Below are 12,461 nucleotides of genomic sequence, written 5' to 3'. Positions count from 1 at the left end.
AATATGCATTTAATGCAGCACTCCTTTGACACAGCTAAGAACCAAATTTATAGGTCTCATTCAGCACTTGCTTTCTCTTCTGTGAACACAGAATGGATTCCTGAGGGGGGGAAAAGCTCAAGAAGTGGATGCTTCAAATAGATGTCTGCAACAAAATCGAGGTGTTTGTCTTGCTGTCTTGAAGCAATTACCATAACCACCGAATCTGGCTGGAAAATTAAACCCAACACATTTGCCTTTGTGTAAACAGAATTTTCCCCCCCTGAAGTTCCCAGGAAATTCAAGCAATGAAGTTTATCTTTGTACAGAGGCAGTGAAAGAGCTTACCAGTTGCTACAAAGGTAAAAAAAGAATCATTCCTTACAGTCCTTAGGAGCAGAATGTCAGTGTTTAACAACTCTCAACGAGCCTGCTAAGTTAGAAAAATGGCAGAAGGGTTATTCCCCCCCTCCCCCCCTTCCCCCCCTTGTGCCTTGTTATTTGTTTCCTAGATTAGTTTCAGTAATATCAGGGAACACTACAATGATTTTTCACCAACTGCATCCCTAACAAAAATGCCAAAACCAACCCAAACTCTATGTTAGTTATTAAAAACGTGGTCTTATTGCAGTCCTTCCCTTTGTAGCTACCTTCCTCGTAGGACTGTGAAGCTGGGCAGAACGGTGATACAAGTACTGGAAGTGTAGGAAACACAATTATGCCTTTTAGCAAGCCCAGCCACACTGAACACAACCACTGTGCATACTCCAGCACTGCATCCCTGCTGCTGTACACACTCCAGCACTACATCTCTGCTGCTGCTGTACACCCTGCTGCATAAGGTCCCTCTGCAGGAGGTTCAATTGTTGCCTAATATTGCTTTCCCCAAACATTTTCATTTTGCTTTAAGGAAACTGTTTGGATATTAACACTCCTGTCTGCATTCTCTTTCACTTTCATTTTCCATCAACTCCTTCAGGTATCAGCACAGTTCCTTTCTTGGAAGTGCTTCACAACACTTGAGGAAGCAATGATCAGACTATGGAAACTAAATTTTCTTCATTAAATCTACTGAAGCAGATATTAAAAATGCATTTAATATACTGGGGATGGCTGGTGGGCATCACTGACTGTGACAGGCCAGTTACTGATGAGCTGCTGTCAGACGGCCTTCTCAGCAGGGATCTGTGTCTAAGGCTGCTGAAGGACAGCAATATCTTCCCTTGTGTGTAAGCTCTATTCATCTCCCAAGTATTTACTAAATCACAGCCCTCTGCACACAAGCCCAGTGTTTCAGTGCATGCTAACAAATGATGGATGGCCTAGTCAATTCGTTATGTCCTGAAAGCGTGATTTCCTGCCATTCCAATCATCAAACCTCTAGAGCCTTCAGAGCTGATCAGTCCTGGAGAATATATTTTGCAGGCTCTATTAAAGGAGTAGAGGTTCTTTCCATTAGTCTCAAACTTTTTTTTTTCTTTTCTTTGCTTTTTTTTTTCTTCCTCTTTTCTTCCTGGCTGATTTAAAGAGAACTCCCTCCTTTCCCTTCCTTCCAACAGCACCACTCTTACCTGTGTATTCAGGGCATGCAGCTAGTATGTTAGCAAAATAGCACTCCTGGCACACAAGCCAGTTAAAAAGACAGCTTTTGCTTGTGACCATTGTAAAACATGGCAATCTTTTATTTAAATGCATCTGTGTGTTTTTATTATGTAACCTAGACAGCTCCCAAAACATCGTGTAACTTAGCTTCTTTGATAAATACCTTCAACACCAAGGAAGTGCTCAAAGGGACCCCCTTCTTGCCTTTAGTTTATTTGTATTTGCCTACTGAAACATAGCAGAGCTCTCTTAATTGTGCTCTTCCTAAAAGCATAAGCCACTTTGGAATAAACTCCCAATGCTCCAGTGACAGGCTAGCTGTCAAAGAAATGTTTCACCCTTTTCAGGGCAAGGCAGTATACTTGACAATCTGTATTCTACATGCAAGGAGACATTTTAGTTAGCTTACCTATTCAGTGATCTGAAGGAGCAGAGGATGTACAGACCTAAACCACTTCTTACTCTGAAACAAGGAGCTTCAAACAGATTAGTCCACAGCACACTTAATGCAGCACAGTTTTTTTGATGGTATTACAGATAGGAGCAAACTTCAGGTAAATAAGCATTCAGTTACTCTGAAAGGCAAAGACCTTGGATTTCTTTGCTTGCTAGGTGTGATCCAGCCATAGCCAGCACAAACCAATCCACACTGCCCTACCATTCACCTCAACCTTGACCTGGAGATTAAACTCACTTTTATTGCACACAAAGGTCATCTGTGTTAGGTCAAAATTCAAAGTCCCTTGTCAGCTAAGGTTGATATATTCCAACCTTTCCTACTCTAATGCATCAAATTTTTCATGGTGAGGTCATATTCAGCAGACAGTGCACTCAGCAATTCATTGTCCCATTGTAATATAGACCAAAATATGACTGTCCAAAACAACAATGCCTGAATAAAATATTTTCCCCTCTGATGCAGCAGATCCCCTCTGCTTATAAAGCTCTAGCCTCGACTTGTTTGCAGGCTTCAGAAGAACGACACAGTATGGACCTGCTTGTGAAATACAGCCAAGAATTACCATTTTTATCCTCACTGTCTGCAAGTACAAGCAACAGGAATATAACAGTATCCTAAAATCCACAAGTCAATTAAAAAGCACATATGGTCAGTGTTAAAAGTTCCACTTCATCCTTCCTTAACGACCACCATAATCTTGCCCTTAAATCTACAGACATCTGTTGGTCTGTCTGAGGACACCAAGCTTGCTTTACAATCCAAGGCTTTAAAAAAACACCACCCCAAACTGTGCCACAAGACTTCTATTCCTGTGCTGCTGGTGATCAGCACAGCCAGGGAGTTTGTGAAGTGGCAAAAAGTGCAATTAAATCAAACTTGAGGAAGCTACAAAGTAAAGTACGCTGTGACCAGGACAACTCTCTTAGCTTTAACATATAGAAGGGTTTTCTTTCTAATTCCTTTATTACTCTTTTGCCTCTTTCTTTCTCTTCTTTTTTCTTTCCCTTTCTTTAAATCATTTATCTTTTTCCCTTTCCCTTTCTTTAAATCATTCATCTTTTTTCCTTTCCCTTGCTTTAAATGATTTATCTTTTTTCCTGTTTTACTTTCATTTTTGTCTTTTCTTTTCATCCTTCCCCCTCTCTTGTCTATTTTAATCTGTTTTCTTCTTCTCTTCTTTCAGCATTTCCCCCTCCTTTTCTCTTTCTTCACCATTAAACAAAGGTATCCAACACACAGCCACAACGGACTCAGAATGCATTTTCAAGTTATAGGGAACTAATTCCCACATGGAATGAAGCTGAAGGCTGGACGTGAGGAGGAAGTTCTTCCCCATGAGAGTGGTGAAGCCCTGGAATGGGTTGTCCAGGAAGGTGGTTGGGGCCCCATCCCTGGAGGTGTTTAAGCCCAGGCTGGATGAGGCCCTGGCCAGCCTGATCTAGTGTGGGGTGTCCCTGCCCATGGCAGGGAGGTTGGAACTAGATGATCCTTGTGGTCCCTTCCAACCCTGACTGATACTATGATACATCCAGCTAAGAGGCTCCCTCCAATCACTGTATTTCACCCTTAAAATTTCAAAGGATAGGAGATTGGCTTCTAAGTGGTTTGTATAAACTCCTCACAGCTAAAAAGGCTTCCCCTTCATCTAGCCAAAATGAATTTCACAAGTGTGACAAGTTTCTTCTGTGTGATTGATTTAATATATTTTAAAGATCCAATGAACTGTACTCCCACATGGTAGCACTTCCCATCCTGGAAGGGGAAAAATCAGAAGGAAGAAACTTAGCAGCACTCAGGAATTCAGAAAGGACAACCTCAATTTTGGTTGCTTATGTCAAGCAAAAATTCAAGGTTAACTTTCCAGTAACTTTGCATTTTGCTCAGATGGACAAGATATGGGGGGATTCTTGTAAGGAAGAGGATGGGTACACTTAGAAAACTTATAAATCACAATGGACTTACCTCAAAATGAACATTTGTTTTGACACATCTGGTTTGCAGTTAATAGGTAACACACAAAACAACCCAAAAAACCCCTCTCCATTTCTTTCCAAACAAAACATGAAGGCATCTATGTCCTGAAGACCTGGAATTTACATGTCAGTGTAGGCATTTTCTGTCGAAATCCTGACAGTTGGTATTGGAGAGCCCCAAAACTGAGTAAAACTACGTTTTCTATCCTATTCTCAAAGATCCCACAGCTATCAATGGCAAGCTTTTAAGTGTCTTATGTTTTATCTAACAAACAATGGAAGAGATAAAGGTCTTATGAGTTATAGCCTGATGCAGGTAATTCCTGTCATGCCATACTTTGTACTCCAGGGGAAGATTAGTAACTTTCCTATTTCAGGTTATGGCAAGATATATCACATCCAGCCACTTACAAGTTCCTTAAAGCTTGTTGACTGGGGCTTCTGTGAGAAGACCTGCACTGCTCTCTGCTTTAGCCTATAGAAGATTCAGTCTGGAGAAGAGAAGGCTCTGCAGAGACCTAATTGTGGCCTTCCAGTATCTGAAGGGGGCTCCAAGAAAGCTGGGCAGGGACTTTTGAGGGTGTCAGGAAGTGATAGGACTGGGGGGAATGGAGCAAAACTGGAAATGGGTAGATTCAGATTGGATGTTAGGAAGAAGTTGTTCCCCATGAGGGTGGTGAGACACTGGAACAGGTTGCCCAGGGAGATGGTGGAGGCTCCATCCCTGGAGGTTTTTGCATCCAGGCTGGATGTGGCTGTGAGCAACCTGCTGTAGTGTGAGGTGTCCCTGCCCATGGCAGGGGGGTTGGAATTGGCTGATCCTTGAGGTCCCTTCCAACCCTAACAATTCTATGATTCTATGTGCTATCTTACAGTACATTTCCCACCAAGGGCTCAAACAGCCTGAACATCTTTCCAAAGGGAATAATAGTATCATGGAATCAACCAGGTTGGAAAAGACCTCAGAGATCGTCAAGTCCAACCTATTACCTAATACCTAACACCTCCTGACAACTAAACCATGGCTCCAAGTGCCACATCCAATTCTTTTTTGAATACCTCCTGGGGTGGGGAGTCCACCACCTCCCTGGGCAGCACATCCCAATGGCCAATTACTCTTTCTGGGAAGAACTTTCTCCTCACCTCTAGCCTAAACTTCCCCTAGCACAGCTTGAGACTGTGTCCTGCTGTTCTGTAGCTCAGAGCTGACCTAATTACCTTTGATACTACATTTTTATTTAAAGATTGTTTTCAATATTCTACATTTCATTGAAATTCACATCCAAAAAGCATGGGTTTTTGGAGTCTCCAAATGATGCAAAGCTACTGAGCCAACCTGTACTCTTAGGAAGTTTCTGGAATCTGCAATTCAATAATAATGTAGTGGAAGAAAAAGCAAAACCTCAGAACAGAACCAAACCAGACAAAAGTGAAGAATAACAAACAAGACAGTACCACAATGAGCTGGGTCAGCAAACCTTACCCTCTTAGAAAACCTGCTGGAGACTAGAGGAAGACTCAACCAAGGAAATGGCAATATTCAGTCAGAACTGGCTAGGAAGAAAAGCAGCAAATTATGTACAAGGTACAGATTTGAGAAGGGTCCAGCCATTTGTCAATCATGTTCTACTGGTAAGAAGCTTCATGAAAAGTGTCTGGAGAGAAACCATGGGTTCTGCCATATGCAGAAGAACTGACATGTTTATTTTTTCCCCCCCTAAGGAAATAAGTAAAGAGAAATACTAGAAAATATCAGCTTGCATATGAATCAAACCCTTAGAAACTACACCTTTTCTGAGAAGTTAAAATAATCTTTGAAGACAACTAAAAGTTGATAAGGCTGATCATGTCACCCTAAAATGGTACTGCTATGATGATTCCTAGGCAGAAGATTCTACTTGTTGGCAGCTCCAAGGACTACTTAAGGGAGGAGCAAGCACTGAAAAGATTGACATTGTACATTTCCTACAATACCTTACATTTCCTACTACTACTCCTACAGTGAGAAATCCAATGTAGACATTAGGTCTCATTAAGAAGAATAGCATCAGAGAAGAACACGAGCCTGCTGCTAAAGGCAAGGCAGGAGAACAAAATACAGAAGTTACAATGAAAACCAGAAATTACTAGCAAGTAGATCAGTTGAGGTGAGAAACGAAGCAGAAAAGGTGGTAGGCTTCAGAAGAGCACAACACAGAGCACTCAGAATTATTAGCCCAGTGCACATTAAGAAGCAAAAAGGAACTATTTATCAGTGATCCAGTACTGGCAGAGATTTATCATGCTTAGGACTTTGACAAAGCTCACGTCACCCAAAATTCCTGCTGCTAAACATGAACACATTACAAGACAACCACTAAACGTGCCATAAAAAGACCTTAAGAAGAAATGAAGTAAATAAAGCAAGCTGGAATTGCCAGGCCTGGAATATGAAGGGCAGCACTGATAGAGAAAAAAAGAACAGCAGTTTGATTCCTGAATTTCTAGGTTGGCAGAGTAATTGGATTTTCACCAAAGCAGACTAAAGCCATGCTAGCTGAAATGACAGGAGTGTCAAAAAAAAAAACCCAAACAACATCAAGTCTCAGTGTTTGTATAAAGGTACCTATAAACAATATCAAAAGCAGTCTAATTGTGACTATTTGGCATTAATACATCACATGGCAACAGTCTTCTGAACAGTAAACTCACCTGCTGAAGTAGTTCAATAATAGTTAAAAAAAGGCAAATTACCCTGTTACAAAATGATGTTGATTCACTGGTCATGCTGGCAGCCACCCCACAGCACACCTATACAGAATGAATTGGAGCAACAGTTCCATGGAAATTACAAATTGCTCTTAGGGAGAAACTGCAGCACAAGAACAGGCTGATAACAAAGTGTGAAAGATACTTTATACAAACAAGGAGCGTGAATGTCTTTCCAGAAACACAACAGACAAGAGAGGAGCCAGTAGATAAAACAGTATTAGTAAAAAACCTGAGCAGATTAATCCAAAGACTCTCAAGATCTATGAGGCAGTAGGGACCAGGAATATTTTATGTCCTGCATTACCAGTGGAATACTGATCCTTCCTGGGGAAAGACTGCAAGTGCAAGGTGAAAGCAGCCATTATGGATGGTAGCACTTCCCAGGTGCAATCAGCAACCATTACCATGTGAAAATGACAACCTGGTTATGGACACCTTCAACACACTGCAAGTGCCATGACAGAACCTGGAGTATTTTCCTTAAAAGGCTGAACTACATATTGGAGGGGATAGGGGTGGGGTTGGTTGGTTGATTTTGGTTTTCATAAAGAAAAAAGGCAGCCAAAAGGATCCAATCAGAGGTTTCCTGACCTAGAAGAGAATGATAGAAGTTCTAGGTTATAACAAACTTTCTCTACACCTACAAAACACATCACTGAAAAAGCCTCCCCTTTTCACAGTTATGATGGCACACAAGTTTACAGAGCTCTGCAGCTGGCCTCTTTTACAGGAGAACCCTTACTGCCTGATTTTCACCCTGTAGCATAGCTGTTGGAATGGATTTTTGTTTGCTGCTAGCCAAGCAGTGGCCTCGGAACTCATTATTTAGCAGCTCATTGTATTTTGCTACTTCGAACTTCTACTCTGAAGGACTGCTGCACCTCCCCTGCTGTGAGAAACAGACAACAAAACAACATCAATTGCTGAGCCATTCACAAAGAAGAAACATACAGACCTCTGGAAAAGACACTTACTTTAAAAAATAAATATAAATTCATCAAATAGCAATTTTGTTTCTACCTCCAGGAAGTTTGTTTCTACCTCTAGGGAGTTTGTTTCTACCTCTAGGGAGTTTGTTTCTATTTGAAATGCCATTTCAAAGAATGGACAAGAGAGAAATTCAGAAGACATGCAGAAAAGGGGATGCTGCTGGATGAGAGGCTGGACATGAGCAAACAGTGTGAGCTTGCAGCCCAGAATGCCAATGGCATCCTAGGCTGCAGCAAAAGAAGTGCAGCCAGTGGATGGAGAGAGGTGATTCTGCCACTTTGCTCTGCTCTGGTGAGACCTCACCTGGAGTACTGCATCCAGCTCTGAAGCCTGCAGCACAAGAGCAAGGACCTGATGGAGTGGGTCCAGAGGAGAGCCACAGAACTGATCAGAGGGCTGGAAGAGCTGTGCTGTAAGGACAGGCTGAGGGAGCTGGGGGTGTTCAACCAGGAGAAGACTCTGGGAAGACCTAATAGCAGCCTTCCAGTACCTGAAGAGACCTACAAGAAGGCTGCAGAGAGACTGTTTGCAAAGGCCTGCAGTGATAGGACAAGGGATGATGGTTTGAAATGAGAGGAGATTCAGACTGGATGTTGGGAATAAGATCTTGACCAGGAGGGCGCTGGAACACTGACACAGGTTGCACAGGGAGATAGTTGAGGTCCCAATCCTGGAGATATTCAAGGTGAGGCTGGACAAGGATCTGGGCAACCCAGTCTAGTGGAGGATGTCCCTCTTCACTGCAGGGAGGTAGACTAGATGAGCTTTGGAAGTCCTTTCCAATCCAAATCATTCTATGATTCTATGACATTCTCACCTCAGAATGTGGACAACAACCAAATGTTATGCCAGGAAATCATGGAAGCAACTACTGCAGCTGACCTCTGCTTTTCAAGGTTCACCACAGCTGAGCCAGCTACTTTAGAAAAAAAACTTCTTTAGAAAAAAAAATGTAATTGTTTTTCCTGATATAACTGCACTTGTTTAGCAGGTAGTTTCTCTGAAGTCATTAAGTTCTGAAACTGAGGAGCCAGTGGATCTTCTGCAGGACCAGAAGAGTGGATTGGGAAGTAAATTTTATCAGCAGAAAGGCCTCGCGTTTTTCTGACAAGCTTACTCTGCCTATGGATTTGTCTTGGAAGTGATTGACCTGGCAAAGCAGCCTACACTCTAATCCTCTTTCAAGACACATCTGTATGATACTAGAAAACCAGAACACATAGAATCATAGACTTGTTAGGGTTGGAAGGGACTTCAAGGATCAGCCAGTTCCAACCCCCCTGCCATGGCCAGGGACACCTCACACTACAGCAGGCTGCTCACAGCCACATCCAGCCTGGCTGCAAAAACCTCCAGGGATGAGGCTTCCACCACCTCCCTGGGCAACCTGTTCCAGTGTCTCACCACCCTCATGGGGAACAACTTCTTCCTAACATCCAATCCGAATCTACCCATTTCTGTTTTTCTTCCACTCCCCCCAGTCCTATCACTCCCTGACACCCTCAAAAGTCCCTCCCCAACTTTCTTGTAGGCCCCCTTCAGATACTGGAAGGCCACAATAAGGTCACATAAACATTTGTCTGTGTGCATACACACATACATACACACAGACACTCTCTTCTAATTTCATTAGCTCCAAAGTGATAAATCCAAGTCTAAGCTCCTTAGACATATGCTGTGGCAGTAAAGGGTTTCCCCAAGCTGCAGATGTACTGTGCAAGGTAAGCTGGGTTTCCTACAATGCAACTCCATGAACCAACTGTATTGCTTTAGTTTCTTCTCTGTAACAGGGCTGCTCCTCCAGCTTGATAGAAAAAATAGAATAAATAGAACAAATAGAACAAAACCAGGTTGGAAGAGACCTTCAAGATCATCGTGTCCAACCTATCATCCAACACCACCTAATCAACTAAACCATGCAACCAAGCACCCTGTCAAGCCTCGCCCTGAACACCCCCAGCGACGGCGACCCCACCACCTCCTCAGGCAGCCCATTCCAGTGGGCAATCACTCTCTCTGTGTAAAACTTCCTCCTAACCTCCAGCCTAAACCTCCCCTGATGCAGCCTGAGACTGTGTCCTCTTGTTCTGGTACTGGTTGCCTGGGAGAAGAGACCAACCTCTGCCTCACTACAACCTCCCTTCAGGTAGTTGTAGAGAGCAATAAGGTCACCCCTGAGTCTCCTCCTCTCCAGGCTAAGCAACCCCAGCTCCCTCAGTCTCTCCTCGTAGGGCTTGTGCTCCAAGCCCCTCACCAACCTTGTTGCCCTTCTCTGGACATGCTCCAGCAAGTCAACATCCTTCCTAAACTGAGGGGCCCAGAACTGGACACAGTACTCAAAGTGTGGCCTAACCAGTGCAGTGTACAGGGGCAGAATGACCTCCCTGCCCCTGCTGGCCACACTGTTCCTGATGCAGGCCAGGATGCCATTGGCCTTCCTGGCTGCCTGGGCACATTGCAGGCTCATGTTCAGCCTACCATCAACCAGCACCCCCAGGTCCCTTTCCACCTGACTGCTCTCCAGCCACTCTGACCCCAGCCTGTAGCTCTGCATGGGGTTGTTGTGGCCAATGTGCAGAACCCGGCACTTGGATGTGTTCAGTCTCATGCCATTGGACTCTGCCCATCTGTCCAGCCTGTTGAGGTCCCTCTGCAGAGCCTCTCTACCCTCCAGCAGATCAACTCCTGATCTTTAACTGCGTTGCATGCTTTCCTAAAAATGAAAAGATTTCACTGGACTGATTAAAAGCCTAAACTTAATGCTGGCTTTTCATTCCTCTTCTGTGAGCCACACATCACTTCAGTTTCAGCAGCCACACTTGTGGCAAGGCTGCCAAGGTCCACTGAGGAAGCATGGCAGCGAACTTTTATTTATTTATTTCTCTCTCTCATCAAATTAAAAATAGAAAAAAACAACCTACTGTTTCCTGTATTATTTCTGGTGATAGAAGATGCAGCATGACTCTTTGCCCCCTACATTCTGATTTGGTTTGCTGTCCAAGTCAGCACTAGTAATCCTTCTCGCAGACTTGTAAAAAGAGGAGAACCTCCTAACAAGTCCTTTACGCCCTTGTTGGTGTTGGTAGCAAGATCATGCACACCTTTCCATGCTGGGCTGGTAGTCATTTGCAAACTTCTCTGACAATTCTGAGAGCAGCTCAAGCGAGGAAACAGATGAATGCTCACACCTAAGCAGATGATCCCTTTTCCAGCCTTCGACTGGAGAGCAGCACCACGCAGCCAGGGGTTTGGAAAGCTCCTTCTGAGCCACAGGGGCAGTAGTTTCTCAGGCTGGATTCCACCCTTGGTCCCAGCCACAGGGGCACGGCCTGAGCCTCAAGGCTTCATTCATGTCAACAAAACCAACTTGGTGTTTTAAGAGCTTCATGAACGGACCTAAGAGCTTTTATTTGCAAGTGTGCCGGGGTAGGGGGGGGGGAAGCACTCTTTTATTTTGTGCCAACTTCTCAACGTCACAGAGAGCAGCAATTACCCAGCTGCTAGCAGCAGCTTCAGCGAGCTGTCGCTTGCCGTCGATGACCGTGTGCGTGTCCAAGTGACTTTGTACCGTGTGGGGGGCTGGAGCTAGGGGCACAGGCTGCAGCCGGCGGAGTGTCCCCGTGCGGCCCCAGCCCGCCTGCAGCGAGCCCGCAGGCCGCCGCCCGGGGCCCGAGCCGCACGCCCCGCGCCGGGCCTGGCAGCGGCCCCGGAGGGCTCACAACACTTACCTAGGGAATTTCTCCTTCAGCTTCCTCAGGCTCTGCCGGGTGGGCTGCACGTGGCCCAGGAACTGGGCGATTTCATCGTACTGGGCTTTGGTCAGCTTCATGCCTCGCACCGCCCCGCGGCGCTGGGCCGGCGCGGCGCGGGAGGGGCCGAGGCAGCGAGGGGGCTGTGCCGCCGCGGCTCAGCGCCCGCGCCCACAGGCGGAACAGCGGAGATGGGGAGAGGAGGGGGGACCGCAGGCCTGCACAGCTCTTCACTCCAAACCCGGCGCCGAGGCGGTGCGGAGGCGCCGCAGAGGCCGCTTCGCCCAGCTCCGCCCCGCAGCCCGGGCGGGAGGGGCTGGGCGGGAGGCGGGGGGAGCCGCCGGGAGCCGCCATGCTGCGCCGCTCGGGCTGTGCGCAGCCGCGCCAGCGCTGGGGCTGAGCTAGAGCTGGGCGCGGAAAGCGTAGGCTCATGGACTTGTTAGGGTTGGAAGGGACCTCAAGGATCAGCCAGTTCCAACCCCCCTGCCATGGGCAGGGACACCTCACACTACAGCAGGTTGCTCACAGCCACATCCAGCCTGGATGCAAAAACCTCCAGAGATGAGGCTTCCACCACCTCCCTGGGCAACCTGTGCCAGGCTCTCACCACCCTCATGGGGAAGAACTTCTTCCTAACATCCAGTCTGAATCTACCCATTTCCAGTTTTGTTCCACTCCCCCCAGTCCTTTCACTCCCTGACACCCTAAAAAGTCCCTCCCCAGCTTTCTTGGAGCCCCCTTCAGATACTGGATGGCCACAATTAGGTCTCCTCAGAGCTGTCTCTTTTCCAGACTGCACAACCCCAACTCCCTCAGTCTGTCTCCACAGCAGAGCAGCTCCAGCCCTCTGCTCAGCCTCGTGGCCCCTCTCTGGACACCTTCCAGCACCTCCATATCTTTCTTGTAACATTTTGTATCTTTCTTGAAACATTTTGTATCTTTCTTGTAACATTTTGT

The 12,461-nt window shown here is 45.7% G+C and overlaps 1 protein-coding gene across 1 annotated transcript in view; it reads right to left on the bottom strand.

Moving 5' to 3' along the window:
• CDIN1 (CDAN1 interacting nuclease 1) overlaps positions 1-11,759 on the bottom strand; it is a 153,944-nt gene extending 142,185 nt beyond the window's left edge. The window contains exon 1 of the mRNA XM_054162234.1: positions 11,484-11,759. Within this exon, the coding sequence (XP_054018209.1) occupies positions 11,484-11,584 (101 nt within the window). The 5' untranslated portion in view covers positions 11,585-11,759. The remainder of the gene's footprint in view (positions 1-11,483) is intronic.
• Between the last annotated feature and the right edge of the window lie 702 nt (positions 11,760-12,461).

This window comes from Dryobates pubescens, chromosome 5 (genome assembly GCF_014839835.1).
Source record: "Dryobates pubescens isolate bDryPub1 chromosome 5, bDryPub1.pri, whole genome shotgun sequence".
In the NCBI taxonomy this organism is placed as follows: domain Eukaryota; kingdom Metazoa; phylum Chordata; class Aves; order Piciformes; family Picidae; genus Dryobates; species Dryobates pubescens.
The sequence above is the reverse complement of the archived record's forward strand: the minus strand, read 5'-3'. Positions and strand labels throughout refer to the sequence as shown.